This window comes from Hippopotamus amphibius, chromosome 3 (genome assembly GCF_030028045.1).
Source record: "Hippopotamus amphibius kiboko isolate mHipAmp2 chromosome 3, mHipAmp2.hap2, whole genome shotgun sequence".
Classification (NCBI taxonomy): domain Eukaryota; kingdom Metazoa; phylum Chordata; class Mammalia; order Artiodactyla; family Hippopotamidae; genus Hippopotamus; species Hippopotamus amphibius.
The window spans coordinates 159,730,490-159,751,962 of NC_080188.1; the positions used below are offsets into that span (position 1 = coordinate 159,730,490).

General features: G+C 45.0%; 1 protein-coding gene across 2 annotated transcripts in view; it reads right to left on the bottom strand.

Moving 5' to 3' along the window:
* The window catches only part of KCNH1 (potassium voltage-gated channel subfamily H member 1), a 411,257-nt gene that overhangs the window by 83,032 nt on the left and 306,752 nt on the right, over nucleotides 1–21,473 (bottom strand). For both annotated transcript variants that reach the window (XM_057728018.1, XM_057728017.1), the window contains exon 10: nucleotides 8,176–8,372. In XM_057728018.1, the coding sequence (XP_057584001.1) occupies nucleotides 8,176–8,372 (197 nt within the window). The remainder of the gene's footprint in view (nucleotides 1–8,175; nucleotides 8,373–21,473) is intronic.

The window sequence follows — 21,473 nt, forward strand, 5'->3', positions numbered from 1 at the left end:
TGTCTCTACAGATAGCATCTTACAGTCAAGGCTTCACAAATCTATAGCAATAACAAGAGAAAGGCATATGCCCAATAAGTTGGTGGACTTGTATGTTCATTTGTTGGTTGTCTGGTTAGTCGGCTAGTCCATTCATTCATTCATTAACTCATTCATTCATTCAATCAATGAATGCTTACTTTGTACCAAGCTCTAAGAGAATTGATCAGGACAGAGGTGAGTCAGGCAGACAAGGCTCAGCCTTTAAGGAGCTTCTAGATAGCAGGAAAGACACACCGTTTAGAGTTAATTGGAAGTATAACAAGAGCTATCAATGAGGTGACCAGTGCTTACTGGGTCAAAAGGACAGGGGGCCTCACCTATACCAGAGAGACTGAAGAGAAGCTATATGGAGTCTGGGCCTGACAGTGGATTCACTCTAGAAGTTTAAGTAAGGGCAGGACAAGGCCATTAAGTGACATTAGTAACAAGTAAATGACACCCAACAAAGTCTGCAGTGAGACGCACCAAAACTGGGTAGCTCTGTGACAAACATTTTACTAGAAACCATCTGCAGGGACATCTGGGCTGGGGTAGATTTGCGTGTGAGCTCCTGATGCCGGCGTCCCACAGTCCCTTGGAGGGGTTGAACTAACATTTGATTCCATTAATCTAATATCTTAGAAGGTAGTTATCATTATGACAGGTAGCCTAGGTTCAAATCCTGACTCTCCATTTACTAAGAGCAGGGGCTAGAATAAAAACCTCCATGACTCACTGGCCAAATTTATAAGAATGAGCTCATAGCCAAAGAGAAAATTTTTAAGAGTAGGAAGAGCATTTAAATGGGAACAAGTAAGCACAGACACATGGCAGATGATGTAGGAACATGAAATCTGACTGAACCCATAAAATAACCAGAAAGTAACTTGCAAGGAGGGCCTTTGAGGCCAGGGAGCAAACACGTCTCAGCAGCCTTCTATTAGCGCATGTTTGGCCAAATGCGCCTTGATAACGTAAGGCTGGCTGCGCTTTAGAAAACAAATGGGCTACTGAGCACGTGGGGGGAGGTGAGGGCAAGCTGAGTTCAGGAGGATGTTGAGAAAGCAGGGAGGCTCCGCCAGCAGTATTTACTGAGGACCCAGGGAGGGACGCTCCCACTGCTGAGTATCTTTGGCTTCTTGATGTTTCACAGACAAGACCTGTCCATCCTACAGGTCACTGACCATCTGAGCCAGAAGGGAGATTAAAGGTCATTTAGTCCCTGTTTCCGAAAGATGTTCTGCAAACACTCGCTCTGAAGGATGTTAATACGTATATTAAAATAGACGATAGATACTTATTGATATAATTCAAAAAGGTGCTCGGGGGCCAAATAACTGTGAGAAATGTTGGGCTAAACATCTGAGGCTTCAGGATGCCAACCTGTTCACTTGGGAACTGAGCCCACGGTCTGGGACTCACTAGCACCACTCTATTTATTATAAGCCAATCACACACTGCTAAGAAAATATTAGGAAGGTACATTCCTCTCCAAAGGACTGCATTGGCGTGGCGGTCCTCTAAAGTAGGCCAGGTCCTTTCTAACTTGTGGGAAACACACTGGGTCACAGGACATCAAGGTTGATAAAGGTTAAGATACATGACAACATCCCTCCCCGACCACCTCCTCCAGGTTGGGGTCTTCCAGTCCCTCCATCCATTTTGTCCTAGGAGGAAATTGGATCTGTGATGGGTCCAACAGCACCATTCTTTACGAACCCTCCCCGATGAATCACCTGGTCCTCCAGTGTTATTTGAGGGGCCCAGGCACAGAGCTTGGAATCATCTGTCTGGAGATTTCTAGGTACTAAAATTTACCCCTTCCTCCCCTTCTAAAACCTTTAGCGCCTGATAGGGTCTCTCCGCACTTCCAGAAAAGCTAAGCTCATCAACAACAACAATGACAGCAACACACACATTGAAAACTTGTCAAAGCACATTTCTAAGCTACTATTACTGCTCCTGTATTATCAGTGAATGAACTGGGGCCCAGAGAGGTTGGGTAACTGGTCCAAGGTCACTAAGGAGAGCCAGGATTTGAACCCAAGTACTCTCAACTCTAGAGTCTACATTTTTAACCACCACTACCTACTACCTCCATATGATTATTCTATGAGCCAAACTATTACAGACCCTGCTCTCCTTCTTTGCTCTGTTGACTCCATTCCTACAGATAATGGAAGGGAAGTAACCCAACTGTGTACCTACTACCTGTAAGGCCCTGTGCCTGGCACTTGATAATCCTTTCAGATACTCTGTGGGGTAGATAGGATGAATCCACAGAAGAGGAATAGTTGTACTTGTTCAAATTCCCCCCTTACTGCCCCCACCTCCCCAGCTAATAGGTGGCTGAGTCCAGATGTGAGGATCCAGCTTTAAAGCCCATACTTATTGCAGAACTTTATTGCTTCCTTGGAAATGGCTGGATATAGCCTGACCACCTGCAGTTTAAACAGATTTATGCGTAATGAAGCATGAAGCCCTTTCATTATCTCCCACCCTCGGGATCATGGTGGGGTTCTGCGTGTGCTTTTTGGCGTGCTAGGGAGGATCCCTGAAAATCCATGGAAGGCCTCCCGGGTCCCTAACATCACTCCTGATCCTCCTGACAAAAAAAAAAGGACTTGGCTTTGATTTATATTGTGTTGTCTTGAAAGAATTATGGTCTTATCACTCACATCATCTGTCCCCTTCCCCACCCTTAATTCCAACACCCTGATTTTAAAATGATCTTTATAGCTTGACAGTTTAATAGATGATTTTAATTCCACAGAGGCCCTCACTGTGAAAGAATGACAAGGTAAATAAGGGCTGTGTAGAGATCATTTTAAAAACGTAGTGATTCAATGAGGAAGGGGATGTATTTCTAAGTACCTGGCTCTGTGGTCTTTCTTTCCACCTTACCAACATTTCATAAGAATTTGTTCGGGGAGAAAACGGAAAGGCTTTCCAATGCCACTCATCCACAGAGCTCTCTTCAAGTCTCCAATGCTTAGATCTTCCCTTCTCCAGAATAAAATGCCCTTTCATTAAAGTGGGCTAGAAATGTACGTATAGTAGTCAAGACAATTCACTATGGCAACCTCAGTTTTAAAAACAGGCATTAGGAGGCCCCTGCTTTGAAACCACCAGTAACGATAGTCCCAGCTCCCTCCCAAACTCACTAGGTTGAGGCCTTATCAAGCTAAGAAAAATCCATCCTGGAACAAATTACTATATGCAAACACGATGCAAAACATACTCAGAAACACAACAATACTGGCTTTAAAAAGAAAACCCCTCACATAGAGAATAAGCACCACCCCACTAATTACCTACATGCCAATTATCCCATGCACCGACTGCTATTAATTACCCAATTGCTTGTCTGCAGTACATCATTTAATTGCAGTGTGTTTCCTCTACTGTCCTAACAATGAGCAGGAAGACCGATCGCCTAGCCAGCACCTGAGAAGTGAGACCTCCTCCCTGGCTGTGAGGAGAATAGAGCCCAGGTGAAACACTGACTCAAAAAAGGTCCGGCTATAAACAAAGGGGGGCGAAGCATGAACTCAGGACCTCCTGGACGGAAGGTGGAGGGCGAGGGTGGTGGTGGGGAGAGAAGGGGATAAACAACGTAGGGAGTGGTTCCCACAGGCTCCATGTTAACTTTTTTTGTTTTAATGTATTTGACCTTCTCAATAAACCTAGTCAGGAGGGACTTTTATTAGACCTTTTTCACCGATGAGGAAACTGAGGCTTAGAATAGTTCAGTAACTGACATAAGGGCAGGCAGGAGCCACACCAGGGTTCAAACCCACGTCCTTAACTTCAAAGCAGATGCTCTTTTTAGCAAGTTACTGACATCACGGCCGGGCTGACCTGCTGGGGCATTCCTCCCCAGCACTCCCAGCAATGTGAAGGGAAAACTTCTTATAGCTTGCAACCTGGGATATGACTGCAATTTACTGTATAATTTTCCCAGTGCTGGAGGAAAGAGAAGGCCGTTGGAGATGTTTTGGAGACAATCTGTGCCACCCCTGAGAAGTCAACAGACTGGAAGAAAGCAGAAGCCAAAGAATGCTAACATGGGAAAAGCTGAGAGCCACACTTAACCGAGGCCCACTGTAGGATGCAATGCTGCTTACCAGGGTGGGTGGGGGGAGCACGTGCACGGTTTGGAAACTACCTCTTACGAGCTGCGTGGCCTTGGAAAAGTGATTCTCTTCTCCACAGGATCCTAGTTTATTCCCTTGAGAAGTGGGGTTGGTACTGGAATGTCATGAGGTTGTTCTGAGGACTTAATAAGCTGGCATAAAACACATACTGACATTGTATCTAGAGTTGGTAATAATGTTACTATTAATAGTGTGCAAAGCTCCTATTTTACCTGCAGGAAAATGTCCAGAGAGCCTGACACCCTAGAAAGCCAAGGGTCTGCGACAAGGAAGGTCCCACTTCCCCTTTTTTTCATGGACAGCCACACACCACCTCCCTCAGAAGAAAGTAGGATGCTGTGCCTTCCTCTTGGCAAAATATTGATGCCCTGGTGACTGACTTAACAGGTCAGAAAAACTACATTTTTCCCTCCATGAATGGAACTGGCCAAAAGAGTGGGTGAGCACCAACCTCGCCAATGACAAGAGCTAAAGGGACAGTGAGGCCAGAGCAGCTGGCCCCTCCTTTGCTGCAAGAGGCACAGAGAGCCCTAAGATAACATCTACCCCACAGAACATTCTGCAGAGCGAATGCTGTGTATACACAAAGGCAGAGCATAAGAAAGAAGGGAGTGTCAAGTGGACAAAACAGGAACAACTCACAATTGAATTGAGCACGTACTATGTTCCAGACCTTGTGTATAGGAGCTTTGCAAATATTATCTTATTTAATCCTCAATATTATCTTACAAGTCGACCTTTCCATCAGCCCCATTTTACAGATGGGGAAGCATTTAGAGCTTGCAGAAGCACTAGGTGGCAGAGTAGGACACAGACTGAAGTCTCATCTGGCTTAGAGCCCGCAGACAAGGAAAACCAAAGTTCAAAATGCTGGATTGGCCTTCAGGTTCTGCCTCCTTCATCCTTGCCTATGACCTCAGGTGTCTTTGAAGGAAGGTAATAGGTCCTCCATGAGCTGGATCCCAAGAGCAGCGCCAAGGGCGGGGCGGTGCTCATACACAGGGGTTTAGGGATAAAGGGGTGCGGCTTGGAATACAGAGGCCAGGGTCAGCCATGGAGCTGTGAGAAGCAGGAAGAGGCCTCGTCAACGAGTCATTTCTGGCTCCAGTTCTTTCTTTACTAATCCAGCTCTATGACCCTTCTACAAAATGTCATATTTGTGAAATGAGGGTGGTGGTGAAATGGAGGAGAGACTGGACTGAGGCACCTGCCAGCACAGAGGGCTTGCTGTGCACTGGAGGACATCTGCAAGACCAAACAGCTTCCCAGGCAGATGTCAAAGGCACTGTGTTCTCAGGAATCTTTGCAAATAACATACTCAATTTTGCCAAGATAGAAACAGCCACAAGAATACACTTCACGTGGCCAGAAAAAATAGCTACAAGAATGATTCATGCATGTAATGTTCTCATCTCCTATGCCCTGTGTAACTAGGAATTGGTTCTCAGAAGGACACAATGATAGACTAGAATGAATATACCAAAATGATAAGCCTCTCTTTTTACCCAAGAAAAAGAATGGCTATCTCTTTATATAAAGGATCTCACTAAAATTCTCTCGGATCCATATCAGACTCATAGGCATCTGAGATTGGAAGGACATTTGAAGGTCAAGTGATTTGACTCTCCATTGGATGCTTAAGTCCCTGAGGGGTCTCCAGGGGATGCCCAAATACCTTCAGGACAAGAAACCAGACACCTATTGCATTCACTGGGCAGCTCTGATCTTTTCCGAGGTCTTTCCTATACTGTCTGCAGCTTTGGTTCTACCTCTGTGCCTTGTGGCCACACAGACCATGCCAAACGCTCCTCCACACAGCTCTTCAGAAACGTGGCCCCCTGAGGCTTCTCTTCTGCAGAGCTGTCGATCATTCTGCACTTACAAAAACAACCTGACCCCTGACACACTGTTGTTTTTGTTGTCGTCCTTGTTTTTCTGAGATAGATTTACTTGATCCACAATTATTCCAAGATGATTAGTCCTCCAGATAACCCAAATTGTGCATTTTTTTCCAACCTATATTATCAGCAACACTGAAAGCTGATTATAATCAACTTGCTTTCATAAAAAGAAGGAATCAATCAAAAAATAGACTTTAAGAGAATCCACTTGGCTAAAAGTATCACCAGCAAGCATTCCATGTTTGCAGATAAACAAAGAAGAACTAAGAATGCACATTTCTCTCCCACTGCCCATTCCCCACTGCCATTTAAATGACCAGCTTTCCAATCACAGGACCATAAAAATCATCAATCAATAAAAATCAACAATCATCTGGCCACAACCTCACATTTTATGATGTGGATACTGAGGCCCAGAGATCCCATCTCTTTCTCCATGCCATCCCTGGATGTTTTTTTAATTTCCTGTACTGGGTTAGGCACTGGGGATACCAGGCCCTTGTCCTCCCAGGTCTCTGAGCAGGGACTCACAGGGAAATGCAATTCAAGGAATGTAAACTATGTGGAAGCACATTGTTGGAGTAACCCAATGACAGGCATTTGGAACTTTGTACAAAAAACTTGGAAGGCAAAAGGCTGTTTCCTTTCTCTGTGCCTTTACTCAAATTGCCCCTCCAACGGGAAGCCTTCTCTTTGTTTGGCAAACTGATCCTTTGAGACTCAGCTCAGGTATCACTACCCCCACCAATACTTTCTCCCTGACTCTCCCTGTATCTGCCCTCCTCCTTTATGATCCCATAATACCTTGTACAAATTTCCCTCATTGTACTTAGCGTCACGTACTGCACTTATCCTTCCTGTGTGGATCTTCTCCATTATACTTGAGGTTCCTGAGTATTATTCAGTTTTATACATCTAGTTTAGTTCAGTTGGCATGTACTGGGTTTGATGAAGAGATAAACATTTGTTTATTTAGTTAGTCTTTAAGGGCAAGTAAGTGGCCCAGGAGGAAGCACTGCATTGAGGAGAGACACAAACCAGGAGGGTGTGTTTGGAGCCTACTGCTTGGTCCAGGACATGGGGAGTCTGTACTGGGGCACTGCGGTCCAAGAGCTCAGGAAGAGCCCTGAGAGGGGGAGCAAAGTGTGGACGCAGGCTTGAGAGCACAGGTGGAACCAACAGGATCTGATGAGGAAACTGAGGTGTGGGACACAGGGAAGGAGCGTCAACGATGGTGGCAGGCTTTCTAACCTGGAACCCTGGGGCGACACAGATAAGGTTAATAGAGACAGACCACGAGAAGAGAAACAGTTCGGGGGACGGGGTAAGATCACGAGATCATTTCTGGAAAGATTCCTATGACAATCCTCCCGGATGATTCCTATAGGTTGAGAGCTACCTTCTTAACTAAAGAACATAAACGAAATGCAAGAAAGTCAGTCATGAAAACCTTAAGAGTACAAGACATATTTTAGTCCTCGCAGAGACAGAGGGAGTAATTCTGATGACTTGAGGGTGAAAGAAACAAGTTCAGATGAGAAATTTTCTGGTTCTTAAAAGTACAAATCATTTCTCAGCCAGTTAAATTGACAGTTGTATACAAAATACTCTCTAGGCAATCAGATTCCATCTCTTTCTTATTTTCTGGACTCACCTGAATCATTTTCATATTTTTTTAAAAAATTATTATTATCAGCTGGCTAATAGCCTCACTCCATTTAGTGGGTCCTAGTTGCCAGGGAGAATTCAGTTGATATTAATTAAATGGTCCCATTCAGCCATTTTATCGACAAACAACCTAATTTTTAACTGATCTTTTCAAAATGCTAGAAGGTAAGGATTTTACTGAGGAAAAGCCCACAGACACAGTCATGAACGAATCCCTTCTGCACCAAAGTCAATCCATCTTTTAATCTAGCAACATCCTTCCCTCTCTCATTTCATAGCAAAAGCTCCAAAGAGCAAGCAACAAACAGAACCGCTACAGAACCAACTGTTCCACTTAAATAAACAGCAAAAGGACTTTCCTGGCCCATGTGGTTATCCTAAGTGCACAGAGAGTGCTCTTGGTAGAAAATAAAAAACTGCCAGCTCACCCTCTTCCTCAAGTTGTAGGTGAGAATGAGGTTCCTGGAGAAGGAGTGGGAGAAGGCCGTGTAGAATTCCAGCACTTTCTGCAGGGCGTCCCGCTTGATCACATGCAGGTCACAGTAGGTCAAGGCTCTCACGTTGGCACAGGACTGGGCAAGGGTGGCTTCCTTCCAGAACACATCTCCAAACACATCTCCTTTCCCTGACGAGAGAAAGCGGTGATGAGGAAGGTGTCAGCAGGAGGCGCCTGGCTTCCCACCGTCTCCCCCGGAACGGCTAGGCATCCGGCGTTCTGTGGCTTGGGCTCAGAAAAGGCAAAAATGGTTTTAATTTGGACCTTAACAACATGCAACTTAAGAAAATTAAAAATACCACAGGGTACATGTCAAAGTCCAACCAGTAACTCTGGGATCACTTGTGACCTCCTGAATATCCTATCCAAAAGGGGAACCCCGGTTATACTTTATCACCCCTGGTTTTCCAAAGCACCAATCATAATCTGTAACGATATGATTTACTTGTTTTTGTCTGTCTCCCAGCATGCGTGTTCCTGTGTCTCATCCCTCCATGAACACGGTGTCTGGCACACAGGAAGAGTTCTGGCGATATCTGCCAGCGCAAGAGAAGTGAGGAAGGAAGGTGAACTGTGGGTCTATGTGAGTGTGACTGAGAGGCGCACACTAGGCTACGATGGGGAGGGTGTGGACTCTTCATTGGGAGCTGAAGAATGGGAGGTGTCTCCCCTGTTCAGGATGACCTATGTGGAAGGAGTCAGGCAAGAGTGGAGTTCCTCCTCTCCCATACTCTGTCCGCTGCCCTGAGATGGATGTGTGTGTGGTGCCTCATTCCTCACACCCCTCCCATACCTCCTTCCATGTTCCTCCCCTTGCCAAGTGCCCTCCTGGTGGTGTGCAAATATGGGCCCTATATAAGTGGCATCTCCAGGACCCTCTCTATGCCTAGCATCCCACAAGACTATACTTAACAATATATTTAATAATAAGTCAATAGAGTACTCATCCCACATAACCATATTCTGGGTCAAACTTCTGTCAATCTCCTCTAAATACCTGTTTTTCACACCTAGGGATATTCTTCCTACCTTCCCCAGAGGCCAACGCAAAGCTTAATTCATTCCTGGCACAGCCTCTGGTTATAAATAGCTTGAAGTGTTGTTTCTCTTGCCTTGAAATTTTCAGCACAGATAAACACAAATGTGAATCCCCTGGGAGCCAGAGAGGAGTATTTCCGGGGGGGGCGGGGGGGGGGGAGGAAACAGTACAACGAGGGTGAAAACCAATCTAACACCCCTCAAGGGAGCCGCCAGCCCATGCATCCAGATCACCCACCTTCTGCAGCTAGAACCCAGGTACCGCAACTCAGGGTGATTTACAGAGCAGCTGTTTTCCTAATTCAGGCTAAGGAGGCAATTAGAGTTTTAAGCAACTGGACAGAACTTGACCTTTTCTCAAATACCAAAAAGTGTCCACTCTAAGTACATAAGGTACTCCACAGGTACAGCCTTCTCTAAGCACCTCCACGACGTGAGTTGGAAAGCAAGTGTACTGGACACATTACTTCACAGTTCTCTGTTTGTGAAATAATGTGCCGTTCTAATTTATGAAGATCGTTTCACTGATTCAATATGAGTAGGATACGTGCTTGGGGTCGCTTTTAGGCAAATATGCCTTTAAAACTGTGCTATTTAAATTCCCTTACCAGGTGTTTTTCAGCCATTTGGAATATGAATGGGCTAACCTCCTGCTGATGGGAAGGCTTCTCTCTGTGGGATACCACCCGGCTTCCATGGAGAGAGGTTCACTCAGTGTGTGCTCCCTAGCATGGAGTCCTCACCAACAAGGCTGGCCAATTCGTTCATACATACGGAGCATGCTATGGCCCCTCTGCACGGCTCTGCAATGCCTCTCAGCCGTTCATAATTATGTAATCCTATTCGCCTAGAGAATGCTCTTCTTCTGACATGCAGTATGGTAGACAGTCAAAAACTGGACCACCCTATCCATATACTACAACTTACATCAAGAGGTGAAGCCCAATTCCCTTTCCTCGAATCTGAACTCACTTTAGTCCCTTCCCTTCACCAATAGAATGTAGCAGAAGTGATGTTCCAGGATTTTCTGGCAGGGTCATAAGAAGCCTTATAGCTTCTGCCTGGGTCTCTTGGAACACTTACCCTCAGGATGTTCCCTCTTGGACCCAACCCATGTTTTGAGAAGAACAAACCACGTAAGAGGTCACGTAGAAGTGCTCTGGGAGACAGCCAGGCTGACTTCTCAGCTGACAGCCAGGCTCTGCCAGTCACGTAAGCAAGCCATGTTTGCTGTCCAGTCGAGCCTTCGGATGACTGCAACCTCAGCCAATGCTGGACTGCAACCACACACAGCAAGTTCAAGGGAGAACCAGCCAACTGAGCCAAACAACCCACAGAACCATGAGAAACAATTTCTTAAGCCACTGAATTTCAGAGAGGTTTGTTAAGCAAAAATAGATAACCAGAGGACACAGAATCATGGAACTCTAGGCTGAGAGGTCCATGAGGAACTACTTAATGGTTTACCTGATATTCCAGCAGAACATTGAAAATCATCTCAGCTCTGAGCTGGCACCCCACTTCCTTCCCTGAAATAACGAGACCAGAAAGAGCAAGGGGTGGCTCTAATGGGCAGGTTCTCCTGAGGGAGCATTTTGCCCGTCAATGAGAAAACGCAGAATTTACAAGTCCTGCAGTCTTCCATTGGGACCCAATGTAGCATAACTAAGCCAGAACTATTGAGAGTAGACCATTGGTAATCTTGCCTAATTCTTATTACGATTACTTCATTTAAGCAACTTAAGTGTCTGTTAGCAGATGAATGGATAGAGAAGATGTGTTGCATGTGTGTATACACACACACACACACACACACACACACAATGGAATACTACTCAGCCATAAAAAAGGACAAAATGTTGCCATTTGCAGCAATGTGGATGGACTTGGAGGGTATCATGCTAAGTGAAATAAGTCACAGAAAAACGAATGCTGTATGATGTCGAGTCTAAAAAAATACAACAAATTAGTGAATAAAACAAAAAAGAAGCAGACTCACAGGTACAGAGAGCAAACTAACGGTCACCAGTGTGGGGAGGGGGAAGTGGGAGGGGAAATATAGGGGTAGAGGAGGAAGAGGTACAAACTATTAGGTATAAGCTAAGCTACAAGGACATACTGTACAACCTGGGGAATACAGCCAATATTTTATAATAACTATAAAAGGAAAAGAACCTTTAAAAATTGTGAATCACTATACTGTATACCTCTAACATATAATATTGTATAACAACTATACTTCAATTTAAAAAGCTATAGGAAAAACAAATATGAGGGGAAACTGCTGAAGACGCGAATTGGGGAAATGTGGGTCAGTCAGCAATACAGTCACTATGTTCCCATGTCATAAAAATGGACATAAAAATAAACAAATGGGACCTCATGAAACTTAAAAGCTTTTGCACAGTGAAAGGAACCATAAACAAGACTAAAAGGAAACCCTCAGAATGGGAAAAAATAATTGCCTATTGAAACAACGGACAAAGGATTAACCTCCAAAATATACAAGCAGCTCATGAAGCTTAATACCAAAAGAGCAAATAACCCAATCCACAAATGGGCAGAAGACCTAAATAGACACTTCTCCAAAGAAGACATACAGATGGCCAACAAACACATGAAAAGATGCTCAACATCACTCATCATCAGAGAAATGCAAGTCAAAGCCACAGCGAGGTATCACCTCACACTGATCAGAATGGCCACCATCACAAAATCTGGAAACAACAAATGTTGGAGAGGGTGTGGAGAAAAGGGAACTCTCCTGCACTGTTGGTGGGAATGTAAGTTGGTACAGCCACTATGGAAAACAATTTGGAGGTTCCTTCAAAAACTACAAATAGAACTACCATATGATCCAATAATCCCACTACTGGGCATATACCCAAAGAAAACCATCATCCCAAAAGAAACTTGTACCATACTGTTTATTGCAGCATTATTTACAATAGCCAGGACATGGAAGCAACCTAAATGCCCATCAACAAATGAATGGATACAGAAGATGTGGCATATATATACAATGGAATATTACTCAGCTATAAAAAGGGATGAGATGCAGCTATATGTAATGAGGTGGATAGAACTACAGTCTATCATACAGAGTGAAGTAAGTCAGAAAGAGAAAGACAAATATTGTATGCTAACTCACATATACGGAATCTAAAAATGGTACTGATGAACTCAGTGACAAGAACAAGGATGCAGATACAGAGAATGGACTGGAGAACTCGAGGTTTGGGAGGGGGTGGGGGGTGAAGGGGAAGCTGAGACGAAGCGAGAGAGTAGCACAGACATGTATATACTACCAACTGTAAAATACATAGTCAGTGGGAAGTCATTGTATAACAAAGGGAGTCCAACTCGAGGATGGAAGATGCCTTAGAGGACTGGGATGGGGAGGGTGGGGGGGACTCGAGGCGGGGGGGAGTCAAGGAAGGGAGGGAATACGGGGATATGTGTATAAAGACAGATGATTGAACTTGGTGTACCCCCCAAAAAATAATAAATAAATAAAATTTTTTAAAAATGGACATAAAAAAAGGCTAAATGGAAATACATCAAAATATTAACTGTGTTATCTGGGGACGGGGAAGTGGACTTACAAATTGAGATTTTCCTTGTTTATGCTTTTACTCAGTTAAAGTGTAATATTTTATAATCAGAAAAAATATTACTTCATTTAAACAAAACCCAATATGTGAACATTATACTTCTCGAATTAGGAGTAGTCTTTCTAATTATAAAAGAAATCATAAAGTAAAGTAATCATCCCTTGTGTGTATTTCACATGTGATTTTATCTGTAAAAATTCAGTTTATAAACAACTCTTCAGGGGCCTATCTATTGCAGACAACAAAGGGCAACTATACTGTGGTTAAAACACGCCAGGAAATAAATCAGCGCATCTTTAGAAATGACAATATTCCCATTGTGAAGAGTCTTCTCAAAGGTTTTGACAGAAACAATAAATGGAGACTAGCTCCTACCATAAAAACTATTTCATGGTAAGATAATCATGATTAATCTGCAGGGTCTAGGAAGTCTCAGTGTTGTCATACCTTGCATCTGATTTTCAACACAAATAGAAAGTCATACAATCTTTTTTCCTGTCAAGGCATCCTTTTTGGTATAAATGATCTGTTACTGAGATTTACGAATGTGGTGTCGGAAGAACTGTCAGATTCAAAACAAACCCAAGACTATTATGGCAAATGAGAAATGTATTTATGACACACATAACTTGGGAAAACTGTCAAAGGGAAAGACGCAGAGCATTTGGCAGGCTGCTTGTAAGTTACACACATCGCTGGAATAATGACTTCCCAGGTCAGGGTTACGAGTCAGAGACTAGGACAAGCTCTACACCCACATTCATCTTTTGTTCCCTAGTGTGAAATGATTGTTCACCAAAGAACAAAAGGTACCTCAATACACTCGGCAATCAAACTTCTTGAGGCAATCAGTTTATTGATTTATTTATTACACTGAGGCGCTGGCTGCAGAATGTTAAAACCTACGTTTCCAAGATTCTAAAAGACATTCTAAGTAGATGTTCTGAGCTGAGGGAAAAGAAAAAGGAAAAAAAAAGGGAGGGGGGAGTAAAGGAAAGGCAATCTTATTAAAACTCCAAGCAAACATCCCTGCGATAATTAATCCTCCTCCCCTCCCACCCCCAATTATACGTAGCTTTCTTTACTGCGCCTCCATGTGTGCCGTGGACTTAACCTCTCTGGGGTACAAATATGGGGCTGAGGAACAGTCACAAAACAGAGGTGGGAGTTGGGACACAGGGTTCAGGTGGCACCGGGAGAGGGAGGGGAGATCTCTGCAAGGAGCCTGGCACAGGAGGAAACCGAGACCCTGAAGACAATTTGATGTCATGAAGGGCAGAGGCTGGACTAGCCACTGGAATATGGGAGTTGGGGGTTGGGAGGGTTAAGAGGGGGTGATCAGGAACAACTCAAGAGGTGCTGGGCCTCAGGGACCTGAGGAGATCCAACAGCCTACCAAATGTTAGAGAGCTGCAGAAACAGACAACGTAGTTTAGAACCCTCCAGAAAAAGCCCCGTTTATTCAGCAACTGGCTCTCAGGGAGCTTGGCGGGCAAGAGGAGTCAGAGCAAAAAGGAAATTTCCAGCTGCTTCTCTTCACCATCCCCATTATGTCCTCGTACAAGGACCGCTCACAGTGATATCCTGTACTAAGCAGAACAACAATTCTGCAGTTAAAGTCATCATATGCTGTTAAAAGCATCAGCCATTTCTATGCCCACACCAATGAGAAAGAACTCATTCAGTCATTCATGTAACTCTTGGCAGGCACTGTTCTGGGCACTGAGGTATAGCAGCAGGATGACAGATGTGGTGGTGTGGGAGAAAGACTCGGGTGATTCTAACACGTTAGGGGCTGTGATGGGGAGAGTGCAGGAGGGGTATCCAGCTCAAGCTCAAGGAGTAAGGGAAGGCTTCCAGGAAGATGTGGTGTCTGAGCTGAGACCTAAAAGATGAATTCCAACGGACCAGCATAAAGACATGGCACAGAGATGATTCCAGGGACAGGGAATGGCATGTGCAAAGGCCCTGAGGTACAGGATATGGCTCTCTAGCAGCACTGAAAGCCATTCAGAAGCCTCTGGGGTTACCCAATGTTTCAGATTATCTGCTCCTTCACTTGCCTATAGGGATGAGTGTGGACACTATATTTTGTAATCCTTTGAGGAAAGCGCCTGGTATTCTTATTCAGCTGCAGACTCATCTAAGCACCTTCCAGCAGACTCATCTAAGCACCTTCCAGACTCTACAGTGAGCATGTGACACCAACGTTGCTGGGGACTCCTCCCGGGGTGCTGAAAGAGGTGCCAGGAATACAGAGTGTGGTGAGGGCCAGGCCCTCAGCCCACCCGAGTGCCTTTATTCTTCTCTCCGGCACATCAGGAAGTCCTTTGCTCTCAAGCCATTTCAAGATTAGAGGGGCCTTGTCACCTGCTGCATCAGGAGGGTGAAATGCGGCTGCTGAGGTCCTGGCATAGTCGAGAGAGGCTCTGCTGGAGAGCTGTTCTCTCTCCTGGCCCTTGCGGTAATTCTGCTTATGGGACATAACAAAGAAGCTGGATTAACCCCTCCAGGCAAGCCCTGAGCAGACTGTGCACACCCACGGAACTGGATAGACCAGGAGGACGAGGATGAAGACACAGATAGTTCTCAGACCTCCTGGATTCAGGATATACACCAGGCACGTGAAACACAGGTCCTCTCCTTAGTCCTCAAAATCATGTCTAAGACACAAAGAGAAGTTGCCAGTCTCCTCCTGCCTGGTACCTCCCCCAGCATGTTTTCCAAGGACTTTATCATCCACTCTCTCAACGCAGGCTTCAGGGCCAGACAAGCTGGCTCCACGCTCAGGTCCACCCTGTTGGAGACGGGAGTGGCTCCTGCCAGCACCTCTCTCTTGCTCTCCACCTCCAGTCACACTGGGTTCTTAGACTCCCTCCAGGGCCGGCTCCCACCTCTGGGCCTTCCCAGCACAGCCTAGGACACTCCACCCTGCTCCTGGGTCTGGATAACTCCTCCTCATGCTTCGGAATACACCCACACCTCCTCCCTGATCCCTTGACCAGAGCAGCTCCCCACTACATGTGTCCCTGACTCCGCAAACACTCCTCATCCCTGTCACTGCTGCTTCCCCAGCCGTGTCTCTGGCACACAGCAGGCGATCAATGGTTGCTGAATGCATAAATAAACCAAAGGCACTAGGCATCTTACTAAACCTCTCCCAGTCTCAACGTACTCAGAAAATGTGGGCAGTAATACCCGCCTCATAGGGCTGTCGTGAGGCTTACGTGAAATAATATGAAAAAAGTACTTAGCACTGTGCTTGGAGCACAGTAGGTGCTCAAAAAATAGTAGCCACAATGAAAGAAGAGTCCTCTATAACAGCCCTGTGACGCAAATCCCACAGGGATCATCGGCCCCATTTTAGAGACAAGGGAGTGACTTCCAGAGAGATTTAAACGATTGCCCCAGGCCCACAGGCCTTCCCCACATGGCTGGGCAGCCTCCGCACTAGGAGAGGCTACCCACTGCTCCCAGTGAGCTGTCCTCTGCGTCCCCTCCCTCCAGCAGCCTCCTCTTCAGTCAACATTTAGGGAACTCTACCTTGGGCAGGCACCAAGGTAGGTGATGGGAAAGAGGATAAATCAGGGACAGCTTTGACCTTAAAGCGCCATGGCCTAGGAGTACACATGTACCCTAGAACCAGTTCTCTCCTGTTATGGAAAGGGAATCCATGACTTTAAGCTGGGCACAAAGATGACCAGAACAAAGACTGCACCGCAACTAAGTGTGGCCATTTGTCCTAGCTCTGGTTAAGGGGAGGGATGCAGAGGGATGGGTGCCACCTCTAGGGTCACGCCCTGCCCTTCCCCTCTCCCCGCTTCCTCCTGGCTGGAACAAGGCACGGGCCCTCCTGGACCAGGAGGCCAAGGTGACAACCTAGCTGGGATGAAGCAGCAGGCTAGGAGGAGGCTGGGTGTCTGACACCATGAAGTTGCCATTCCAGGCCTCCACACCTGGACAGCCAGCTCCATGAGAGAAAAACAGGTTTCCGTTTTGTATAAGCTTCTATTATTTCGGGTTTTTGTTGAAGCAGCTGAACCCACATCCTAGCCATTTCAGGAGTCCACGGTCCAGTGGGGCAGTACAGTGTGTTGGGCTCTATGGAGGGAGGTGTATACACACCCGCTTTCTCAACCTGCTCCAGGAAAATGCATGGGCTTCCACACATCTGAAGGATTGGACAGTAACATGATGATGGAAACTCTGACAGCACGTTCAGAGCAAAAGCTCCAGCGACTTGAGCTAAACACCTTGGCGGTACCCAACCACCTCCCAGACCAGCCCTGACGGTGGACCAGGGGCCAGGATCTGCTGAGGAGTCCCAGTGCATCAGGCCAGGAACTGGCCAGGGACCCTACTTCAGGCATTCACTATGTACCTCACCCCAAAGGTGCTAAAGTCCAGGCTTTCAAGCTAATTTTGGAATACTTAACTCTCCCACATGCATTTATGGCAGTTTCCCTTGCATTATCTGAGACCATGGAGGAGAGTAGAGAAGCAGAGTTCTGATACTTTGTAAATTTTGCCTCCTCTTATCCATAGTGAAACCACAAAACCTTTCTTCTCGTTCTTAGTGAAATAAATAAATAAATGCTGCTGGCAGTCTGTGACCTCTGCTTCATGTGCTGCAGTTTAGAGACATAAGAATGTACATCAAAGACAGACAGATATGGTGGAAATCTCATCCATCTGCCTTCCCATCCAAGCCATGAAGATCTACTACTAGGAATAAAGCCTTAGCTTTAAGTGCCAGATCTTATCGGATTGTGCTGCGGTGTCAGGTGCTGAGCCAACATGCGTTATTGGATTTCTTTTGTTGACAAAGAAAGCAGGGACCGGAGATGCTCAGGAGACCGTAGCTCCAGCGACAGGCATGCAGTTCACCCCACTTCTCAGAGGGGCGTCTCCTTCTAGAAAGGTTTAGTCTCATGTTAGATTTTGTAGGAGAGCTCAGAGATGTTCAAGAAACATTCGTTTTCTTTTGAAGTTGGTACAAAGGAGAGCAATTGTTCTGCTCTTCTGCAAACAATTTCTGTGTTAGGGATGGGACACCGGTGTGGTTCAACCACATATCTAGTTAATGAAACCCACACAAGAACCTGTAACATCACATGCCAGGTCCTATGTGAATTGCCCCTGACTCTACCAGGCAGCTATTAGATTGGGGGTTCCCAAAGGCGGGGTTACAGCTCACCATGCTTTTGCACACAGTTCAATCCAGTTCAGCACTCTGGCCCCACCTATTACAGATCAGGCAGTGTTCCAGACTTTAAGAGATACAGAACAAAACCATAGGACATCATCTACATGTTGAAGGGACTTACATGTAAGGAGACAAAACTTACATGTGTGTAACAATGAAGTTAAAACAAACAAAAATGTAATACCAAGATATGCGGGAGGTTAGTCTAGGCAGAACTACAGAGATTTCATAGAGAAAAAGAGTGGCGCTAGCCTTCTGTGGTGAGGCAAGAGGATTCAGATACCTGAAAGAGATGGATAATCCCTCCAAACAGCAGGGGGAAAAGCTGGTTTGGGCTATGGTCTCCTTTCTTTCAGAGCTCAATTTCTTGGGGGTGTTATTTACACTGTCTCCATGCTCTGACTGTTGAGGTGGAATGATTCGTCCCTATTCCTGATGTCTCCTGCCCAGAAGGCAGCTCCAGGTGCACCACCCTCCTGGCCTCTCTCGTGCCCTCATCTGATGGATGAGTTTGGAAGGAGACCCTACACATGTGCAGGCCAGCCTCTGCTTTCTTCTCAGGATCTGCCTGCCAGGACCTTGTTCTCTCTGTGCCTCCTGCCGCAGGGCAGACCCCCACGGGGGTAGGCTTGTGCTGGTCAGCAACACAAGGGTGAGTCTAATCTTGGAGCTTCATACTGGGAAGCCTTCTTGGATGCAGATATAATGCATATTCTCCAATATTAGCTTTATCAAAAACTAAAAGGTGATATTTTGACCGGTACCCATCTTACTCATTTTCTCTCTCTCAGTTCAGAACTCTGGGAGAGATCTATGCAAATTATGAAGCACCCCAAACCGACACCCACCTCTCTTCATTTCTCAGGCTCCTCTAATCTTGCTTCTGACCCTACACTCAACACTATTCTCACAGTAGTCAATAAAAACTCTTTCCTATAACAGCTTAAAAGATATTTTTCAATCCTCAACATATTAAAGCTCTTTGATTCTAAGATTTACTTAAGTTGTTTAGCATTTTTTATCTCTGAAATCAGTACATGTTTTACAATCAATGATAGGTCCCAGTTTAACTGGCAGCGTTGTTTCTTAGTGGGCCATAGAATATTGGTGTGTCTTCTCATCCACGGCATCTTCTAGTCCCTGAAACGTGGTTCTGTAGCATTTGAAAATGCCCTTTTCTGCCCCTCCTTGGCTTCTGTGACGTCCCATTCTCCTGGTCTCTCCCCCTCTGCTGGTGGCCCATCTCGAGCTCCTACACATGTTCCACATTAACTGATATTCCTCAGGGCTCTGCTCTAGACCTTGTTCTTCTTACCTTCCCCTCTCTCCTCGCATTTTCTCAGCCTCTCCCCTGGCTTCAATTGCCACCTGGATCACGATGATCCCCAGGTTTATACTTTGAGCTTTGATCTCTCTTCTGAGTCCAGAATCTCCCACTGGACACTTGAACTCAGCTCAAATTCACAGATCCAAAACTGGAACTGGTCCTGCTCCCATGGAAATCTGCCCATCCTCCAGTGTTTCCCCTCCCTGTGAAGGTTGTCCAAGTCATTGCAGACTCCACCCACTTGCTTGTCTCCATATTCAATAAATGACCAAGCTCTGATCATTTTACTTATCAAATATCTCTTGGATCTATCTACTTTTCTCCATCCCATTAAGTCAGTTTAGGCCACTCTCATCTCAGCATCCTCCTCACTGGTCTCCCTGCCTGCTATCCACTCTCTTCACCACAGCCAGGATGACCTTTCTAAACACAAGTGCAATTCTGTCACTCTTCTCCTTTAAAGTCTCTGCAGATGTTGCCCCTCTGCCAGGAAACATTCTTTCTCTAAACCTCTATCCTCAGCCCCCTCCCCCCACCACCGCTGTACCTGGTGGAACTCAGTTCATCATGGAAGTGTCAGCTCAGATACCACCTCTGTCAGGAAGCCTTACTTGACTTCTCCTGGCTGGGCTGAATTAGATGCCTGTCTTATAACCTCCCATAGCGTCCTGTTCTTACTCTTATTACATCTCTTGGCACTCTATTATATAAGTGAAACTGCATATTCACTTGTCTTTTTCCCTGGTGAGACTGTTAGCTCTATACCAGGTGTGTCTGTTCAGTTCAGTGTTATATCTTCAAGCTCCAGCACTATACCTGGCATGTTTGTGGAATGAACAAATCAATACATCAATGAAAAGATGGGTCTGAATGGAGTAATGTACAGTGGGCCAGGATTTGAAAGACTGAGAATGCCTTAGGATGGATAACGTTGAGGACAGGACTAGTGTCCAGTCTGAGTGCAAGAACCTGGGTATCCTCAGGTGGCTACATGGTCGGCCCGACTCCAGAAGGAATTTGCTGACCTGTTCAGAAACATGCCCGTAATTCACTGTGATCCAGCTTAATGCTGAGCTAAAAATTTATGGACATATTTAAAAAGAAGAAATAGAAATGATGGATGTGAGAAATTACCCTATAATACAAATGCTCTTCTTAAAGGAATTAAAATTTCAGCCAAATATGGGTCATCAGCTTTCCTCGTGGAGGCGGGATACTGAGTTTGAGCAAGCAATGTTGGCATCCCTATCTGAAGGGAGACCCCCCCCCCTTAAACGGTTACATTAAAGCAATGGTTTGGAAACTTCATGACAATTCTCCTTCTGCTCTCCACAACTGCAATTAGATAAAATTAAATTAGCTGAATGTCTCTCCACTAAGTAAACAGATCACAAATCTTCCACTGAAAGCAGGTGATACTTTTCCAAGATCGCTACAGACAAGAATTCAAAATTGACTTGATTTTTCCCCTTTTGATTATAAAAGGATATGTGTGCAATGTAGAAAATAATTGAAATATATTGAAAAATAGAAAATATTGGCTCTTAAAACTACCATGCAGAAAGCTTCAGTTAACATTTTGGTATACTTTCCATCTTTCTTCCACTCATTCATTTATATGTAGTTAAAGTTACTGCATAGTTATATATTCTGCTTTTTCTACCACTTAACATTATATTTGAAACATTTTGCATTCCAATAAAACTTCTTATATCATCATCATAACAACTGCCTTGATTTACCATAATTTTTGATTTAATCAATCCCCTCTGTCTGGGCTGTAAAGTTATGAGAATTACCTTTAGAAAGCTCTATTAACTCTCCTAACTATCAGTGTCTTCAGGGACTACACACCTATCTTTTAAATTGCTTAAGCAAAATCAGAATTAGGAAAAAGAACATGGTCTGCATTCCCATCCACTCTCAATGCATGATACAAATGTTTTTGCATTTCTGAAGTTCTAGATTATTCATGCTATAGCTCCTTGCTAGGAGTGTGGATTTAATATAATTGCTTTGGTTGATGGAACAGCTATATGAATATT